Genomic DNA, 19,899 nt, shown 5'->3' with positions numbered 1-19,899 from the left:
AGTCTTATTTGTTTGTTTTATTCATTATGTTAAACCTACAGGACCAGCACAACATAAATTAGGTTGTGCCTTAATAATGACGATAAAGTTCTTGAATCTTGAATATGACCAGTAGGGAATAGCAGCCTAGTACACTTTGCGGTTGATAGCTGGTAGTTCAACTATATTCATATTTGCATAGTGATTGAAGTAGTTAACTTAAATTACTATTTTGTCCTTTCATGGCAGGTCAATTAGCCTACTAAAACTACGAACCAGTTTGAGACATTAAAGCATTTGATTGAGGTCTGACTTTAATCTGTGGACCTTTGCTGCATGTTGTCCTCTTATTCTCCCCCTTTCCATTATATCTTTTGTCTTTGTACAAACATAGTTAAACAAAATTACCCTTAAAGAATCAATACATATGTATGTGTTTACTTTTCTAGCAGCTGAACTTATTTGGCTTGCTATTTGAACCACATGTTTAACATATACATTTATTTTCTCACAATTAAAAAGACAAATACGTTTTACATTATTGATATTTTAATAGAAAAAACAACAGTGCAACACAAGTCAATAAACAACTCACAGTATAAATGAAAATATAAAAACAGATCAAATGTCATGATAATATTTGACCATCAACTATCTTTTAGGAAGGGTTGGCATCTTTCCTGTGGGAAATATGTAGATCGGAATTTCATTTATGAACTCATTAATGTTAATTTGATCAGGATGTTTATTTAGAAAATATCGACCTTTGACTCAATGTCTTCCAGGGTCTGAGTTGCTTGGAAACTCAAGTCATTTGTCGATATATACTGAGAGACTGCAGAAAACGGTATCACATCAAACCCTTCCTTATTGTCAACAAACACATTGACTTGATGTCCTGGTTCCTTGATGTTTAATTAGATATGATTCTTTCATGTCAAGTAGTTATCTCAGCAATCATCCCACTCAGCCTCTCCTCTTCTCCCTCCTCTGTCCTATCTGCTGTTTCCTCGTGTATTCTTGTGGGACAAGCTGAACTCCTTTCCTCTTTATCTTCCTCTCCTTCATCCTTCTTCCCCTCCCATCCCTCTCCTCCCCTCCTGCTTGACCTGCACAACAAGAGAAGGGCTCCCCTGCACCTCTTCCTGAACGAGGGGTCGCAGGCAGCGTACAGTAGAGGGTTAAGGCAGGAGTTGAGATAAGCTAAACATGTGACGTAGGGCTGAGCAGCCAGTAAAATCTGATCCAAAGAGCAGGAGTACGGGACATAACCAAACTCCAGCAGCATGGAGACAGTCTTATTAACATGCAGGGGCAGCCAGCACAGGAAGAAAGCCATTACTAGAGTGACGATGACCCTGAGGAGTCTTCGCTGGCGCCTGCGGTCAGGGCGAGGGCCCCGTCCAAAATGTCTGCTGAGGAGCTGGGCCAATGAGCAGTAGCAGACCAGCAAGATGACAAGAGGAAGCAGGAAGCCAATTAGAGTTGATTTAAGACTCAAAGCAGCCGCCCACCACACCTCTGCCCTCTCTCGATCCGCCTCCTCCAGATCTGCTCCAATCAGCATGGAGTAATCCATCTGGCAGATGAGGATGACTGATCCAGAGTCAGTGGTAGGATGAATTTCTTCATAATCATAATAAGACTCAGGGTCCAGCTCCCTGACAGAGCGCAGCAGCAAACCAGGAAGTGCCAGCACCCCTGCCAGCACCCACACCCCTCCAAGTACCCACAATGCCCTGCTGGGGCAGCTCTGTGGGGCGTGGTGGCTGGAGTGGCGTCTCCCAGTCAGAACCCAGTACCGCTCCACACTGAGCATGCTCAGACTGAACACGCTGGCGTACATGTTGAGCGCCGTGAGGAAGCTGCTGATCTGGCAGAGGGGCTGCCCAAAAGGCCAGTGGTAGCCCATGGCCGTGTACACCGCCCACAGAGGGAGAGTGACGAGGAAGCAGAGGTCAGCCAACGCCAGGCTGGCTATCAGGGAGTCTGTGAGTGAGCGGGGGGGACGGGGGATGTAGGGAGGATGAGAGGAGGAGTGAGAGGAGGGTCTTTGTTCTGGTGAAGATCCATCTGCTTTCTTCTGAGGAGATCCACCAGTGCTGCTAATGCTCTGCTGTCTGATTCTGATCAGGCCAGTGAAACAGGTCTTTCCGGTTCCCCTTCCATCGGGTCGGTCCAGGTAGGCCCACAACACCAGGCAGTTGCCGAGGCAACCAACCAAAAAGGCCAGCAGGTAGACGGACGGGATGATGGAGAAGGAGGGAGACCAGTCGCTGTAGTCGCAGTGGAAGAGGGCAGGGGGAGAAGGAGAGGGGGAGGTGAGGAAGTCTGACATCTGTGCGTCCGTCTGCTAAGTTTCTAAATATCATGAATCGCCATTATCATCTCTGGCGTCCCAATACTGAAGAAAAAGTCCAAACGCCTGCACTGGTACTGTTGTTCCAGGGCCGAAATTTCAGTAGCAGATGAGTCCCTTGTTCAGTCTCACAGAAGGTTAAATTGGATTATCTAAAAGTACAAAAAAAGCAATTAGATTCTCAAACTTTTGCAACAGGCAAAAACACTTTACGTGCACAGCTCATAACAACAAGTCAAAGTTCAAATGTTACTTTAGGGATTTTGTCCGGGGCAATTTGGACTAATCTGCCAGAGAATGTTGCAAACAGACTTTTTTTGAACATGCAAACAACAAAAAGTCTTCAGTGCACGTGAACTGCGTGTTCCTGTCCATGCTCATACTGTTTATGTTCTCTTGCGCAAAGATGTCAGATGACTTAAGGCGACTTTAAAGCAAAATGTTTGTGTTTTTATGCAACACCATTTGAAAGAAAAGTGTAACTCCTACAGGACAACCAGAATCACGGAAGAAGGTTCTAGATCAAAACACACAAATAGACAGATTCTCACACTGCACTAATGCAGGAACATTACATACAGTGAAGTAAGGGACCTTTGCCAGGCATTGATAAACTATTGGTAAAAATAGCAGCATGTGAATTTTATGTCTGTTCTGCATTTCTTTTTGCAATATTTGGACGACTAGCTTTTATAAAACATCCTGGCTGTCTTAGACTAAATGAAGAACTGCTTTTGAGAGGAATGATGACACCTACCTCAGGCCACTTCATAAGATTGGATGACAAAATCCTTTTTCGAGATGCTGTGATGATTGGGTGATGATCATTGTGGATTCAGCCGCTGTCCTCTCCTCCTGTCTTCTCTTCTTTCACTTTCTCTCTGCCACTTTTCCTCCTCATCCTCTCTACATCTATACTGAACCGGCTGAGGAAGGTGTGTCTTCCTCTGAGTCTGAATAGATAGCATAGTCCTCCATACACACACATGCACACCCCCCTTTTGTTTCTTAAACCAGACCACCCCAGCAGAGACTTACGAGACCTGCAAACAACCCCCCCCCCAACTACCCAAACACACACACCTCCCGCGAGACACAATAACATCACCCATCCTTCCCCCCTGCAAACACACACAACCTGAGACTCACAAATAGAAACACAAACAGATTTCCCACAATCCTCTAAGCTGCTCATATTCTCAACGCACATACAGAACACAGATGTATGCAAACACTAACACACTCTTTTGTTGTGTTTCCCATGTTCAAACACACACAGTGTGTATAGTGGTTAAATGTAACAACCCACACAAACAGCTCTCACTTTCCCTCACAAAGAACGGGAAAGTGGATGCATGATACAGCTTTCATGCATATATTTAAAGGGCCTTTAAATCATTACTCTGGACAAACCTGGTTTAAAAAACACAGCTGTGTCATCTTCTGCCAAAAGGTTCAAAGTAAACATTTTATTAAAGTACTGTCTGTAGTGTGAAGTACAATGTTGAGGTAGTACACTTTACTTCAGCATACTACTTCTACTCCACTACATTGTAAAGGGACATATTCTACTTGTTTACTTCACTGCACTTATTTGACACACATAAGTTAAGAGCTACTTTGATTAGACCTCCTAAATAAAAAGTGTATTTGTGTTATAAGTTGGCAAAGACACAACATTTGCGTCATAGTTACAGCCATTGCAGGCAATATGCTATGAGAGAAGAAAATGTTATTTGTTAGACTTGTACATTGTCTCCTTATCCCTCATACGTGACACAGCAATTTGCAAATACAGGAGAGATAGTAGTATGGCTAGCAGGGCTGTCAGTCAAGTTGTATCATCTTATCAGAGTAATGTTTTGATATGTGGACCAAAACTGGAATATAAATGAACTTAATAGATAACTGGACAGTAATATTTTCAACTTTATTGAGAAAAGAGAAGATATTCATACTGACCAGTAACTGTCCTCTAATCAACAGCAGAATATATTTTTTGTTATACTCAAATTATAAGCATAACTAAGTAAGGTGATTTGATAGAGCTTTTGTTGTTTTACAGCATTTTAAAGTACTGTTTCCCTGTTATCTAGTCTTAGTTATTTGATGTATGGACAGAGGGATGGATGGATGGGCACTCCAGGTCAGTACGGGGTTACAGTGTAAACAGTGAAGATGTCCCGATAGTAAACAGGAAGTGTTTGTTACCACAGGGGCAGAGGTCACACTCTGCCCCATCAACTGTTGTTATGGAAACAGATGTTTCTAAAAACATTCCAGTCTTTTCTCTCTTTCTCACACACACACACACACACACACACACACACACACACACACACACACACACACACACACACACACACACACACACACACACACACACACACACACACACACACACACACACACACACACACACACACACACAATGAAAGAAAGGCAGAGTAAATACAACTGTTTCATTGAGAATCCAACTGTTGGGGAGGATGCGCTGCGGGGTAACAAACAGCTGTACGGCAGAGAAGACATTAAAATACAGCATACAGATCAAAGGTTGGTATTGATAGCAGATATACAGATACGAGCACCTCATGCTTGACACTGTTTGCATAAAACATTATCTAATTTGGTTAATTATCAGATATTGTAGCAAATATTTATACTCAGTAGATTGATACATAATTTTAACAGTATGTATCTTAAAAGAGTATACATTACAATTGTTAATAGTTAATGGTTCACGGGGCTTTAAATAAACACCTAGATATAGCTTAGTGCTAAAATATACAGCGGCTTTGCTTAATTGCATGAGTATCAATTACCAGAAGGTTAAAAACAAGTCTTTAGGCCGGTAAAGAACTTAGACTGGAACCCTGTAACGTCTGAGCTCATCTGACATTATTTTGTGCAATGAGGCTTGAATGAAAGGTTTCAAATATTAAACATACTAAATGACTGTTTCGGGCATCATTTTGTCATTTTTACAGCTGACTCATTGAAGGAAATCAAAGGTTTTATTTAATAATGGCTTACAGGAACATTTTGTGTAAATGGAGCAGAGTCACCATTAATGTTATTAGTCAAATGTGTGCTGTGAAATAAAGGCTTATTGTGTGGGTGTTTAGACTCTTCTTGATTGATAGTTTCCTTTATGTCATGTTCAGTTTTATTTCGGTACAGTGATGACTAAAAATACCTAAAAGATGCCGCTTTAGCCAGAATGACTCAGAAAGGAGCTGTGTTTGAACGGCTTTTAGGATCTTCTCTGAACTGTGCCATCCACCAATGGATTTTCAAACATGGTAATAGTTTGCCTACTGGTAATGTGAACAAGATAAGAATTTGCATAATATGCCTGGGACAGTATGAAGCACAGAGTAGGCAAAGTCCACATAGCAGGACGACCTTTCAAAGGGATTAAAAGCACCGTGGATTGGAAACGGAACCATTTCGTAATGATTGTCTCCAGAGCATATCAATCGATCCTCTTTGTTCTTGTCATTGTGATGGCAGGAGCAGAGGTGCAGGAAAACCTCTCTCCCAACTGTAAACAGTTCCTGTACATGGGCACGCTGCCTCGAGGGCTTCAGCAGCTGTCTTTTAAAAAGATTTGCCAGTTCTACGAGGGCAAACCACGATTCGTCACCCTGTTCGACTCCTTCAGCCACATCCCCATTTATTCTGCGTACACCTTCAAGCGCTCGGACGGCTCCAAGAAGGTGGATGTGCCTTGGATGTATGAACCACAGGTAGGGGTTGAGTGTTGGATTTGCTGTCTTAACCTGCTTTGAAAAAAGCATACAGTCCTATGTTTATGCTAAATACTTTAAATCTACTTACTTAAACACACATTTAAGTTTTTATTTAGTTCAATATTTATCTCCACAGCTCTCCACAGTGTCTGATTCACGTGAGATGCAGGCCTTCCCTTCAGAAAACCTTCACAAGAGCTTTGAGGATGCTCAGGCCGTGCTTGAAGACTACTCCAACAGTGTCATGTTTGAACGTGGTCAGCTGAATCCGGACGAGCACCAGGCCGACATCCATGACAAAGCCTCCACCTACACGCTGACAAACGTGGTCCCTCAGGTCAGAGAGTTCAACATTGGCCCCTGGAAAGATCACCTGCACATGATTCGCAGGCGGCTCAACAACTACTGTCGTGGCACCGCATATATAGTCACCGGGGTCACGACCTCTGGGCACAGCATCCGCAGACACAACATCAACCGCCTGGGCATCCCCACCTACCTGTGGTCGGCATACTGCTGCATCGATTTTGACCACAATGCACCATTCTCCGAGCGCTCAAAGTTTCCTGTGTTTGCAGCTCACGGGCTCAACGACAGGGAGGATAACAAGGTCCAGGAGATGACGGTGCAACAGCTGGAGGACTTCCTGAAGAAGGTTACCTATGTCGACAGCTCCTTCCAGATTTTCTATGACAACTGCGTGGCTCTCAATAGTGCCATGCCGTGAGAGAAGAAGATTGGTCCTTTTATATTTACGCAATTGTCTTTAAGATTCCAAATTCAGCCGTCAAATAGGAGTAATATTGAATTACTTTATGCAGTTTTCTGGGGTAATTTAAACTTGATGCTCCCTTGTCTCAATTTCTTCACCAAGATATAATCTAGCATATCTTTATTTGCTCTTTGGCAGCTTGTTTGCAGATTGAAATGTAAATCCAACCACCACTATTACACTGATCTTTTCTTATTTAACGTGGTCAAAGTGTAAAGAATATAACCCCAAAGGTCCTCTTACAAACTTTTCCGAGCACCATTTGCTGAGAAGGATGTGTTTTGAAAGCTCTGAAAAGGTACTAAGTGGAACTTTGAGCTTAGATTTGTATACATATAATTGTCCCCAAAGGTTAAAATTGGTCTTACATTAAAACATTGGTCGGAGTAAAACATTTGAAATGATGTTGTACTTGATGGTGCGTCAACTAGCTTGTGTTGCGAGTTCACTCACCATGAAAACCCTAAATGGTTGTACTCTTCCTTCACTCTATCCTTATCTGATGTTAACTTACTGACTGGGAACTACTCCAGCCTCTGTAGGCCTTTTGTTCATCACCGACAGATTAGACCAGGAGTTTTACATCCAGCCTCTTAACTGCAGCTATATACCTTTATAGTAACCAACACAGAGAAACTCATGACCAACTGGTGTACAATCCACATTCTGACTTATCAGTCTGTTATCCTCAACAAGACTATTCCCATCAAATAGTTTCACTTATCAATGAATAATAGGAATTAGTGTATCAGAATAGCAAACAGTAAAAAATGAAATGGGCTCAGCTTATTTTGTTATTTTTGAGGTACCTCCTTTTCTTTACATTTGGATTTCAAACTGCCATGAAATGTGAAAGCTATATTGAGTATAAATAAAATAAGATCATAATCCCTGAGCTTTTTTGTGTTTATTACTTTTGGTCCAGACCTGGTCAAATCTATTTTTGCTACAGCCTGCCATAGATGCTAAAAATCAAAACACAATAAAATGATCCAAATCTCGAAGGGCAGACACAGCCCGAGGGTTAAGATTATGGTTGTAACTGTATTTTGTTGGAGAGGGTAGCTGTATGTTGCCAGCTGGCAGGTCACTGAGCCAGATGGTCGGCTCCACTGTTTTACCAGCTGCAGACTGACAGAGTCCCACAAATATATTTCAAACCCTTAATTGGAAATGCACTAAGATTTATTGCCAGCAGAGGGAGACAGTGTTCATGTAATATGTGTGTAGCAGTGCTAAACACCTTATAGAGTGCCACAGTGACGCGTCCTAAAACCCGGAAGTAACCCGGTTCCCTCGACAAAAAAGCGATGCAATTTCTCCATAGGATTTTGTAAAATAGCTCGAAATAAGGTCTGTGGTTGACACACATTTAAGAGACGGATCACGTTTTGTTCAGTCGGATAATCTCCACATGTCTACCCTACTTTTATCATTTTCAAATCATAAATCTACAGATCATAAATCTATCAATTAGATTTATGATTCAAAAATGATAAAAGTACTCTATTGTGGGAGTGCTGTTCTAACATCCACCAACAACAAGCATATTATCCTGACTATTAAAAAAAAGGTGGAGAAATACTTCAGTGTTTTTGAAGAATAGGTAAAAATAATGATTACGCAAAGACATCATCGTTTTGACAACACTTAATTCAAAGACAGACTTCATTTTATAAACTCAACATTTTTAATGTCTCTTCAAGAGTTTCTACATTTCACACATTCAGCTCAAAGTTAAAAAAACAAAAACTCATATTTTTGTACAAAGCTGATCAGTTTGTGCAACAGCATCCTGTAAGCACAACGTCTACCTACAGTAAACATTTTTCAAAATATGCTGAATCATTGCAGGACAGAAACACTGTAATAAAAATGTAATAATGGTAAATTGTTGCTCTTTGTACTTCAAAGAAATAACAGTTTGGCTTCACATAGAGCCAAATCTCTCTCTCTCTCACTCTCCGTTCACTTAAAACGCTCACAAGAGTAAGAAGCCACAGTAGTCGGTGCTTTGCAGCAGCAGTCCGGTTTGAGTGTTTTGGCCTCAGTTGAACCAGGTGGTGTTGAGCTGCGTCTGTTTCTTGATGCTAGTGTCCACCTTGAGGACTTCTCTGATGGCCATGGTAGCGTAGGTTGATGGAGGAAGGGAGAACTCCATCCTCAGAGCCCGATGCTTCCCCTCTGTCGGAGGAATGAGAGAAACAGTGTCAGAGAAAGAGGAGCGGTCAAAAAGACCCTATAAAGCCAACAAATATCAACATTCATGCATCCCAGCTCTATGCTGCCAATGTATTGCAGATTGTTTAACGTGCCAAGTTCGACAGACGTGATATAATGCATCTAGAATAACTAGAATTAACGCCATGTGTTTGAACTCCTCCAACAGAAAGTCAAGTTGCATTTTGCATATTAGTTCTTGAGTTATGGTCCAAAACTTAAATCATCTTCAAAATCGTTCCTCTTAGTCCAAGTGGACTTTAGTGCAACATTTGAAGTAGGGCTGCAACAAACGACTAATTTGATTATCGATTAATGAAAGGATTAATCGACTATTCGGACTATTACTGTGTGCCTTGCACAATTTCTCAAACACTCTTATTTAGCCATCAACTTTTAGACTTAGCTTGAGGTTGTTTTAGGCATGTGAAAACTAACAATGAAGACAATAAAGATGCATACTTGATTCAAAAATGCATATATTATTAAATTAACTAAACACATTTTGAACAAAATTAACATTGCTTTTTATTTAAATAAAATAAATAATATTTCACATCAAAAGAAACAACAGTGTTTTAACAAATCGTATTAAATAATCTGATGACAGAACTGTGAATAGCTGAAACTTTAACAAAATAAATAACTCAGTTGCCTCTAATCATTAACCCATGTTTGTATCATGTAGTTAACTCTGTGTGTTGCTGCTAGCATACATAACACCTGACGTGGAAACGTTACTCGTGGATGGGGCTACAGAGCTACTAGAAAGACAGTCGAACCCGGTGCATTCCTCCGTCTGGATGTGGTGCACTTTTGATAAATGTTTAGACAAATTGCTCGTGTTACCGCCCTTACATGCTAAACTCTTATTGCACTTTTGGCAACGAGCATCGAGACGGGTAAAGTTTAACCACACCTCGGAGCGCGTTTTCTCCGCCATCTCCTCAGTGTGTTGCTGCATGTAGCAGCCGCGTGTGTGTAAACTGCCCCTCCCCCTCGCACACAGACGGGGGAGAGAGATCTCGTCTGATCGAAAATGCATCATAGACGCATTTGTTTGTCTTTTTGCATATTAGAAACGAGTTGGCGACACTAAGACTGCGATATAATGTTTTTGTAGCAATAATTCATACGACATATATTTTTTAAATGTCTCCAGTACCAATAAAAAGACCAATAACGTTGGCGCTTAACGGCGCGTAAAACACACGTGATAACGTCACCAACGAATTGACGACTGAATTAGTTGGCAACTAATTTGGTAATCGATTTTAATCGATTAGTTGTTGCACCCCTAATTTGAAGACATTCCCTTAAGCTGTTCCTTAAATATCATGTCCACAAGTAAAGGACAGATGGATGGATATATAGATGGATGGGCAAACAACCCAAAAACATCTCAAGTAATGTAGATTTTGTGATTTGTGGGATCAAAATCTTGGTGGAATTAGTTAGTTAGAGAAAAAAAAAATACATTTACCTTTGTTGTAAACAGGAGCGGGTTTATTCTCCAGTTTCTCAAAATCACTATGCACTAAGGAGATCCTGGGGTCATCATACTGAATCACCTCCCTGCGTTAAACAGACAGAAACACCTCAACAGGTTAGAGAATTCACAGTATCATTGAAGTAAAGCATTCAAATACCTGCAGTACACAATAACAATCTCTGTATTACAATATGGGTAACATTACAGAACAAAGTGCAACACTACTGCACCATGTGGAGAAATGATATGCTGTAGAAATTGTGAGAAAATAGACAACCAACTTTTATCTTTGACTACATAACTTGTGTCGTTGATTTTATCAGCTAAAAACTCAGGTTGGTAGTGTCAGACAATGATTTCCTTAGAGTCCGCTACAATACTAGTATTTGATTAGCGACGCACCAGCTGACATCAGTGGGTCTGATGATGATGCGTCTGTACGCTCCGGCCAGAGAATAGTCCTTCACTTTGTGTCTCATGTTGTCGATGTCCAGCCCGTCTGCAGTGAGCAGCTCTCTGTAACCTTTACCCACTAAACAAGATAGAAACAACGTTACAGGTAAATACAAGCTCAGGTCTACATTTTCCTTTGATTTATTTTTCTGGACTTAGGTGAATTCTGTTTCTTCGTCAAAGATTTCAGATTTTGCTAAACCACACTTTTTGTATTTCTTTCAATTAGCTTTTTATTCAGATCCATGTAAGCAGCCTGTGGAGCTTAGAAGCCTTTTGTGCAGCTCGTGTAGTACCATGCATTAGTTTTAAAACATCTCAATGTTATTTTTGACAGCTATCTTTTAATCTAACATGCACATTCTCACCAAGAACCATTTCTTACCATGATGAGTGGGGTAGATGACATCGAACCCGGGAAGGGGCATCACGGTGTCATGGATGGAGGTGGTCTCAGCCTCCTCTGCAGACAGCACATGAGCTGTGGCTACATGGAAATATCAAGATGCAACATTAGAAGGCAGCAGTTGTATCTTTTCAACATTAGGCCAAAATGCAGTTTCGGGTGGTGCCAAATTGAAAACCCTATGATATATATTCGGTGCAATATCCATAAATAACACTTATTTTAGTCAATTAAAATACACAAGTTTAAATTACTTTGATTTGGGGTTCTTTAAAACTATAGTTCAAACCATACTAAACATTGTATAGTGTTGTTGCTTTACTTGTCTGAGAGTTTAATGAAAAGACTATTAACACTGACTTTAATATTTATCATAAGCTAATAGAAAGGGGGTCTTCTTACTTCCTTTGAGCACCAGGTCCCCCTCCACAGCCTTCAGGCCGAAGGCATCGATTCTCCGGCTCACCATGGTGTTCCACACCACGCTCTGGTAGCTGTGGACGTACATCAGGCGGTTGTTACGAGGGAGCTGAAAGAATAACAAATACTCGTCAGTGACCATTTCTTGAAAAGTATTTTCCAATGTTTTGGACATTTAAACAGTTCACATTCGGGACTTTTCAAGACATCGTAGATTGAATTTAAAGGAATTCTTCCACCAAGAAAGACATAACTACATTCTTGTGACCCTCTAGATTACTTGCAGCACAACACAACAGTAGAGCATTCATTTTAAGACCTAAAAAGGTGTATTTTTTGTTTTATTTTAAACCCATTTAGACTTTCACGTCAGAAATCAGATTTGTATGGAACTGTGTAAACCCTCTTTTAAAGTCTCATATTCCTTTGCATTATAAACTAGGAAAAAAAACATACATTTACATCGGACCTTTGCTGCTTTACTGGATGTTCTGTTTCTTTAAAACACACATTTCCAGCTTATTGATAGCATTAACAATAATAATTAAAAAGGGCACAAACCATCCCAAAAGCAGTGACGATGTTCTTCTTGCCGTACATGGACAGGCCTCGCAGCAGCTGACCCTCCACGCAGCGTTTGTTGGGAAGCTTCTTCAGGGCCGCCTCGGGGTCCTGACTCTTTGCCCACTCCTCTCTGCAGCGCACCAGGAACTCTTTCTCCGCTGAAAAAGTGTTAACGAGGGTTGAAAGATTTACATATTTCAAAGCATATCTAATTTAAATATAGTAGAAGAAAGTGTGAGAGAAAGAAGTTCCGTACCTCCAGGACGGGGCTTCAGAATTAAATCCACCACCTCATTCCAGTCATTTCTTAAGATAGCCCTGCGCCGAAACAAAAGGATTAAAATACGTGAGTAAACACTAATAACATAATCACAATATACAGTATGTCAGGCTCCTTGGGTTTGACCTTACTTTCCAACTTGTTGTGTAGGCACGGCCGTGGTGCCAAAGCGCTGCATCCCATAGTAGTTGATGAAGCCTGTCGCCTTGATGGACGTCATGGCCTGCTCGACCTGCTCGTCTGTGCCTGAGATGTTCCTGATTTACAGATAAATCAACAAATAAAACAACAATGAGAAGTACATTCATGTGACAGGGAAGTAAACAATGGTTTCAAGGCCAGACACATTATGCCTGAACAATTTAGAAGAAAGAGATATGATACAGGACTTCCTAAAAATGAAAGCTAGAAGCAAAACATCAAGCTCAAATTTAAACAAAATCAACGGGACAACATATTTAAACCAGAGAATTGATGCGTTATACATCTTTTTGGGGAGTCGTTGACATTTTTTAGACATGGCAGATTTGATATCATAAGGAGCCTTATTAACAAAATACTTGATAATACTGGAAACACAACCACTGGTTGGTTACAGGTAACCAGCATTCATAACAAAAGGGATTTAAGTAAGATAAGATAAGATAAGATGAACTTTTATTAATCCCAGAGGGGAAATTCAGTTGTACAAAGCAGCAACAGGGTAAGCGTGAAAAAACAGGACAGCAAAGATTCACATTATTCAAAAATAAATAAAATCAAGATTTTTTTTTAAATGATAATATTAATAAAAGACTATGCAATAGGAGTTGAGTAAAAATAAGAGTAAAATAACTGTCAGCATATGTACATATTTGGTCATCTAAGTTATAAAGTACGGAATAAGTTAAAGTGACAAGTGACGTAACATCTGCTTAAATAACATCTGCTGACCTGATGACAATAGTAAAGTGGTTGCCCTGCAGCTCTCCCAGCTTCAGAGGATGGTTTTTGTAGCAGAAGTTTCCCAGCTTCAGGTTCATGAGGCACTTGTTGAGGTGAGACAACCTCTCTGCTGTGATCCTGAGAGGACAGGGACAAGGTTTCAGAATCACTCATCCTGTCAAAATGCTGCCTAGTAACAGCAGGAACTCCTCCAGCACGGACAAGATGCACCATGAACCACTCGTTCACAAATCATACACAGACAATGAAATGAATGCACATTCATTCATGTTGTGATAAGCTTAAAGCATTCCACACTCACTTGAGCACTGCTATCTCCTGCACAGTGACGGCTCTCTTGTCCTTGGTTCCCATGTAGGAAAACATGTTGGGTCTAAGCCTAGAAAGACAAATGAAGAAATGACGGTTCAAATCATATTTCACTGGGAAAACAACTCTCAATCTGTCTCTTAAGATGAAATGATTATCTTTTTTTAAAGTTCAACACAAACCTGAGGAACTTTGAGAGCACATTGATAGCATCCATGGTGTCCTTGTTCTCCTTGTAGAGGACAAAGTGGCAGAAACTGCCACGGTTTTTGGGCCAGAAGTGTTTCCTTGGAGCTTTTATGGACACATGAAGAACATAGTAAAAATTGTTGAGCTAAATAATTCAGATACAAAAAAAAATATTCACTTTTAAGATTCCAGGTATTTCCACGTGGTTACCTTTAAGTTAAACTCATTCGTGATTGCTTATAATAAATGGGGAATACGTTTACTTTTTGATTACAAAAAGAAAAAGCATTTTCCTAGTAACCGACACCTAACTCCGTGTGGGTTTTAACCACTTCCTCTGAGGTGTGGAGAATAAGTTCTTACCTGCAGTTGCTTTCACCTCTATCCACCAGAGGGGAGCAAAAGGAGGATAGAATAATGTTACTGAGTAAAAGATGTTTAAGGACTGTGGGGTGAGATGTCAGGGATGAGATCTCATGCATGGGCCTGAGAGTGGAGCATAGTATTAATTAGAGATGTCCCGATCCGATCACGTGATCGGGGATCGGAGCCGATCACGTGATTTTCAAAAGATCGGAATCGGGAGGACATTTTTTTTTTTATAAATACTTTTTTTTAAATGTTGTATTCAATGTTACAAAACAAAAATGACCATGTTCAAGTCTTAAAGTCATCCTGAGGCCATAGTTTTGGTTTCAAATGACACAACATCATGTATGTGTTGCTTCTTTGGGGCTTGTTTTCATAGACCTGGTTGCTTATTTCTCTCAAATCTGGCAACAGAGTGGGCAGGGCGCAGTGTCTAATTGTAGCAGTAAGCTAACGAGTACTGATAAGCTTTATTTTGTTTTGATCCAATGCTGCACAACTGAACTGATCCAATGCTGCTGTGAAAAAAAGAAGCTATATCCATGTTGGATAGAATATCAAATTTAAATAAAAAAATAACCTTAAGGGACAACTTGAATACTTTTTTTCTTTTTTTTTCCCTTAATGCATTGCATAAAGATCGGATCGGGAAAAATCGGTATCGGCAATTGTCAAAATCAAATGATCGGAATCGGATCGGGAGCAAAAAAAGGTGATCGGGACATCCCTAGTATTAATTAAAATGGTTTAAGCAACAAGGGTTTTTTCAAGGCATCAAAATACTGAGAGTCTTCATTCTGACCAAATGAAGTCCAAACTCAGACCATAGAGCTACTTTTAACAAACACTGCGAGTACAGATCGGAGCAGAATCATGCAGGTGCCTTGATCATGCACATTCATTAGTGCATGCATACTTTTGACTGTGCTGTGGTAAACATGCACTGCAGCAGAAAAGTTTAATGTAGACATATTAGTTTACTCATTGACTGGTCAAGAACCCGGTCAAGAACCCTGTCCAGACTGTAAAGCTGAGGTCTGGTTCTCCTTCTCTCCTCTTACCTGCTAGAGCTTTCTTCCCAGCTGCATGGTAGGCTACTATGAACTTGCGTCCTTCCTTCTCTTCCGTCTTTGTCTCTATACCAGGAAACTGTGTCTTGATGGCTTTGTGGAGCAGTGTCCGCTTCTCTTTAGTATCCTCCATCACCTACAGATGTTAAGAGAAGAGAAAGGTCATCACCTAAAACGTCCACTGGGTTTTGAGTTGTGATACAAAGGGATCCAGTGTGTGTGAACTCACCTCAATGGGGACCTCGTCCTCTTTGTTTTTGAAGAGCTGCAGCTCGCCAAGCTTCTTCTTCTGCTCTTCTGTTAGCACGTCACAATCCTCTGGTTTGGGCTCAGGCTCTGGGGCTTCCTAAATTAGAAGAACATTTAAACATCATTTGATGGTTGCTTTCCACAAAGCTTTCCTTTTATATTTGTTTTGCTAAGAGTGTCAAAGTAACAGTAGTTATTTTTGGATTACCATTTGTACTTGTTGTATAATGAATTCAAGACGTCGTTTAATCTCTGAACAAGAAATAATACATTTTAAATGCTTATTGTCCACTGATACATTTAGCCATAGTATTCAAAACTCAATAATAGTCTAATGGAGAAGCTCAGTCAATATGTTTATGTGGCCTGTGCCCGATACTGGCAGAACGACATCTGAGATTGCTACGGACTCGAAGAAGAATATGTTTATATGGATCCAATGTCACAAATTTGCCTCAGGGGTTTTTATAATCTGTACAGCATACTACAAAACCCTCTATCTGTATATGACTTGCTTCAGATAAGGATAGCGCCTCCCAAACAAAACTTTAACAGAGGGAAATTGAGGAAATCTCACAAAAATCTATTTAGGAGAGATCCCTATCACACTGATGGATGCCAACATATGTCTTGTGTATGGAATTGACCAACATGATCAAATTCCAATACAAACCATTTCACAAAATGATGCGTAGAATGTGAAAAGATATGAAAAATAGGGATTCAGGAGGATTTTAAGCTGCTTAGAGGTCTGCCTAGAAACACTGGGGATTGAAATGTAACCCAATAACTTACCTCAACCTCTGCAGGGACGGAGAGGTCATCTAAATGCACGATTTTGCCTTGTCTGTTGATCTCATGCACCACGAAATCTGAATATCTGATAACACACAACAGATTATCTGTTAAACAATCCAAACTGAAACAAGTTATGCAAACTAGTTAAAAGCTGTCATGACGAACCTTTCTTTCAGGATTCCTGAGAAGCCCTCATGGTCACTGACATACCTCAGGATACCCACATCCAGCTCAGTGAGGCCATGCTTCATCATATCGGCAAAGGTTTCACCTTCCTCTTCTCCATCAACTGCTTCCCCATCAGGCCCTTCCTCCTCCTCATCCACTTTGACTGGAGGGTCTCCATTCTTGTGATCCTTCTCAACTTTGGGTTTCTTCGAAGGTGTGTCTTTGCCTTCTTCCTCCGGACAGCCTCTCTTTTCTCCCACCTGGACTGTGACGGACACGTGCTCAGGCTCAGCCATCAGAGCCAAGCTTTGAGAACAGAGGATTCAAAACATAGAAAGGTAACTCCATTGAAGAGTACACCTACTATGACAACAATTGTAAAATGCCTGCTGATTAAATACAAATAAATACATATTACCGGTAGTGCCATACAGTACTGTGACACCATAGTAGGAAAACTTACATCTACAATAACATTCATTATATAATGTGCATACATTTCATCCAGTATGATCAAGTTTATATTTTTGAGAAAACAAGATTCAAAGGTTTTATTGTCATATGCACAAAGCTATGTAGCTTATAGCAATGGCAATGAAATTCTTCTGACCTGAGCTCCTCCAACAATGCAACATATAATAAAATACAAAATAAAAAGTAGTGCAAAAAGTCTATATGCATACAACAAATTGGATATTTCAATATTAAAATATGATAACTTATTTCTCTTGACATTTTGTAGCTGTCTTCCTTTTTCTAACCTCAAAAAAAAAAACTAAACTGAACCAAAACTTTGAATGCAACCGTGGCTTCATTTGCATACATTCTTACATTATGCAAGTCTCCCTACTGTGGGTTAAAAACACTGTGATCATCATTAGTAACATATTGCAAATGCTAAACTCGATTATGCAATAATCTTGAATCGATGCACTTAAAACAACTGCAGATGTTTGGCATTGCAGTGTTTGTTTGAGGAATGACAACAAACTCAAATCACAATATCGGCCTATTAAACAATGCGATTGAAATGACTTACAGTTTGTGGAGCTGAGGTTGCAAAAATAGATGTGGATCAGGGTAACTCTTCTTGTTGCACAGCTGCCAAACACTTGCAGCAACTTGTTAACGGACTGGAGTTTGCTGAGGCCCTGGAAAGACAAAATGAACATAATAGCAACTCAAAAGTTAGCAAAGCAGCTAGCGCATTCGCATGTAATAGCTAACATTACTTGCTAATGCTAGCATTTGTAACAGCAAAGCTAAGCTAAAACTTTGGGGTAAATAAAGCAAAACCCGACTATGTTTCAAGAGATAGCTCTATTGCAATTTACCTGCGTCTGATTATATGCAATACGGACAGCGTTGAAAGCCAGCTTTTGCCACACACGTGTGTGTATGTGTGTGTGTGTGTGTGTGGGGGGGGGGGTTTGTTCCGGAAACAGATCCCACCTAGAGCCCGCCCACTGCAAACGTTTGGTTAAAGACCTGTCAATCATGCAGTTAGCTTCTCACATAATAATCATAGACTGTATAAAGATAATAATACAATTAAATAAAAAACAAATGAACATGATTTTATTAAAATCAATGCACATTACAGACATTTACAAAACACATTTAGGGTAAGATAACATAAAAAAAATGAATTTACAATTCGAGAGTTAATCGTCTACAATGTGTTTTAGGCCGTTTATATATAGGCGACATTTGCGATGGGGACATGTCCTTACCACTTTTTGAAATTTAAATTTTTGTCCACACCACTTTTTTAAAGTATAGGCTAACTTTTAAATGTTCTGAAAAATAAAGTGCACAAAGAAATGTAATGAACAAGAACACTGGTTTAGTGTCAAGATTTGCAATTTGGACATGTAAGTAAACTTTTAATAGAAAATGTAAAAAAAAGTTTTGCAGCAGCAGCAGGGCGCAGGCACTGCAATTAAAAAAAAAAAGTAATGTAAACCAAAAATAATTCCTCCTTATATGGAGGACGGAACATGACATAAGTATAAATAAATAAATGCATAAATAATTGTATGAATAAATAAATGAATACGCAAATAAATACAGGAATAAATAAATAAAAGAATAAATAAATTAGGAAATAAATACAGAAATAAATAAATGTAGAAACAAATGCAGGAATAAATAAACACAAGAAAAAATAAATTCATAAATAAAAATATATAAGTTGAGAATAAAACAGAACACACACATATTTAATGTATTACATTTATTTTTACTAACATTAATATATTTATTAATTTCTGTGTCTGTGCGTGTTTCACACAATGTTGTTCTGCTTGGTAGCCTTGTATTCTGTGGATACGACAACATTTATAACAATTGTATTTCAATTGCTCTGAAAGTTGTGCACATGTCTTTAACAATATCTTTGAGTTGCTATAATATTTATTTAACTTTTTCTGAACAGTCCCCATTTTATTTAGAAGCTGTGTGTCAAGTTGTACACAGTGCAAGGCGAAACACAGTGACTCTTCTGTCTTCAATACATATTTTAAAAGCTTACAGCACCGGGAAATTCCAGCGTATTCATGTTTTGTATAAACCTCTGACACAAAAGTACAATTTGTGATATTGGGCTAATTAAATAAACTTTGATTTACTTGTATTGATGTATTTGGCGCAAAAAGTACATTTCACTTCAGAGCACTCAAGAGCCAGATATAAATGTTTATTAGCGTCAGAAATTGTGTTGCTATTAAAGGTTCTGCTACTACCGAAAACTCAGTAACAGGAGTGCAAGGGATGGGATTTCTAACAGGTTTGAGATGTTTTTATTTTTGAAGCTCTTCTCCACTATATCAGTGAGATAACGCACACATTTCGCAAGCAGCACAATACACAATAGGAAAAATCAACTTGATAACTGCTTGGCTGGTTTTGAACCCACCACCTTCAGAATCAAAGAGAACAGCTCTTCCTCTCAGCCACATCCCAATTATGGGCTGTTGTTCAAAAATGATCAACTCATAGCCAGAATGTCCCAATCGAGATGAGTATTTGTTGTTTGAATGGAGAATTTTTTTTTTATTGGAAAAATACCTGAAGTTTGGTAGTTGGAAAGGTACCAAGGCT

At 39.7% G+C, this 19,899-nt stretch overlaps 3 protein-coding genes across 3 annotated transcripts; 1 reads left to right on the top strand and 2 right to left on the bottom strand.

Moving 5' to 3' along the window:
• Positions 1-728: 728 nt before the first annotated feature.
• On the bottom strand, positions 729-2,438 carry aplnr2 (apelin receptor 2). Its single transcript, XM_079685573.1, has one exon. It carries the CDS (start codon positions 2,315-2,317, stop codon positions 917-919), a length of 1,401 nt encoding a protein of 466 aa, XP_079541699.1. The 5' UTR covers positions 2,318-2,438; the 3' UTR covers positions 729-916.
• A 3,272-nt stretch (positions 2,439-5,710) lies between these two features.
• On the top strand, positions 5,711-7,760 carry LOC307041584 (endonuclease domain-containing 1 protein-like). Its single transcript, XM_079685051.1, has 2 exons — positions 5,711-6,090; positions 6,230-7,760. The coding sequence occupies exons 1-2, from the start codon at positions 5,797-5,799 to the stop codon at positions 6,818-6,820; spliced, it is 885 nt and encodes a 294-aa protein (XP_079541177.1). The 5' UTR covers positions 5,711-5,796; the 3' UTR covers positions 6,821-7,760.
• Positions 7,761-8,532: 772 nt separating this feature from the next.
• On the bottom strand, positions 8,533-18,256 carry pus7 (pseudouridine synthase 7). Its single transcript, XM_079680818.1, has 17 exons — positions 18,132-18,256; positions 17,837-17,948; positions 16,795-17,103; positions 16,627-16,711; positions 15,812-15,928; positions 15,574-15,718; positions 14,137-14,248; positions 13,947-14,024; positions 13,634-13,762; positions 12,832-12,957; positions 12,677-12,738; positions 12,418-12,578; positions 11,839-11,965; positions 11,416-11,517; positions 10,980-11,109; positions 10,569-10,660; positions 8,533-9,049 (listed from the first exon to the last, which is right to left on the bottom strand). Exons 3-17 carry the CDS (start codon positions 17,091-17,093, stop codon positions 8,913-8,915), a joined length of 1,902 nt encoding a protein of 633 aa, XP_079536944.1. The 5' UTR covers positions 17,094-17,103; positions 17,837-17,948; positions 18,132-18,256; the 3' UTR covers positions 8,533-8,912.
• Positions 18,257-19,899: the final 1,643 nt, after the last annotated feature.

Source organism: Notothenia rossii (genome assembly GCF_949606895.1).
Source record: "Notothenia rossii genome assembly, chromosome: 5".
NCBI lineage: Eukaryota > Metazoa > Chordata > Actinopteri > Perciformes > Nototheniidae > Notothenia > Notothenia rossii.
Note: the sequence above shows the minus strand (reverse complement) of the source record. Positions and strands in the feature narration are given on the sequence as shown.

Excerpts from the sequence above, each read along its gene's own strand:
- aplnr2 (XM_079685573.1), bottom strand. The coding sequence starts at position 2,317 with ATGTCAGACTTCCTCACCTCCCCCTCTCCTTCTCCCCCTGCCCTCTTC.
- LOC307041584 (XM_079685051.1), top strand. The coding sequence starts at position 5,797 with ATGATTGTCTCCAGAGCATATCAATCGATCCTCTTTGTTCTTGTCATT. Across the intron at positions 6,091-6,229 it reads CTTGGATGTATGAACCACAG|CTCTCCACAGTGTCTGATTC; the intron begins GTAGGGGTTGAG and ends TTATCTCCACAG.
- pus7 (XM_079680818.1), bottom strand. The coding sequence starts at position 17,093 with ATGGCTGAGCCTGAGCACGTGTCCGTCACAGTCCAGGTGGGAGAAAAG. Across the intron at positions 10,661-10,979 it reads AGACCCACTGATGTCAGCTG|GGAGGTGATTCAGTATGATG; the intron begins GTGCGTCGCTAA and ends TGTTTAACGCAG. Across the intron at positions 9,050-10,568 it reads CGCTCCTGTTTACAACAAAG|AGGGGAAGCATCGGGCTCTG; the intron begins GTAAATGTATTT and ends TTCCTCCGACAG.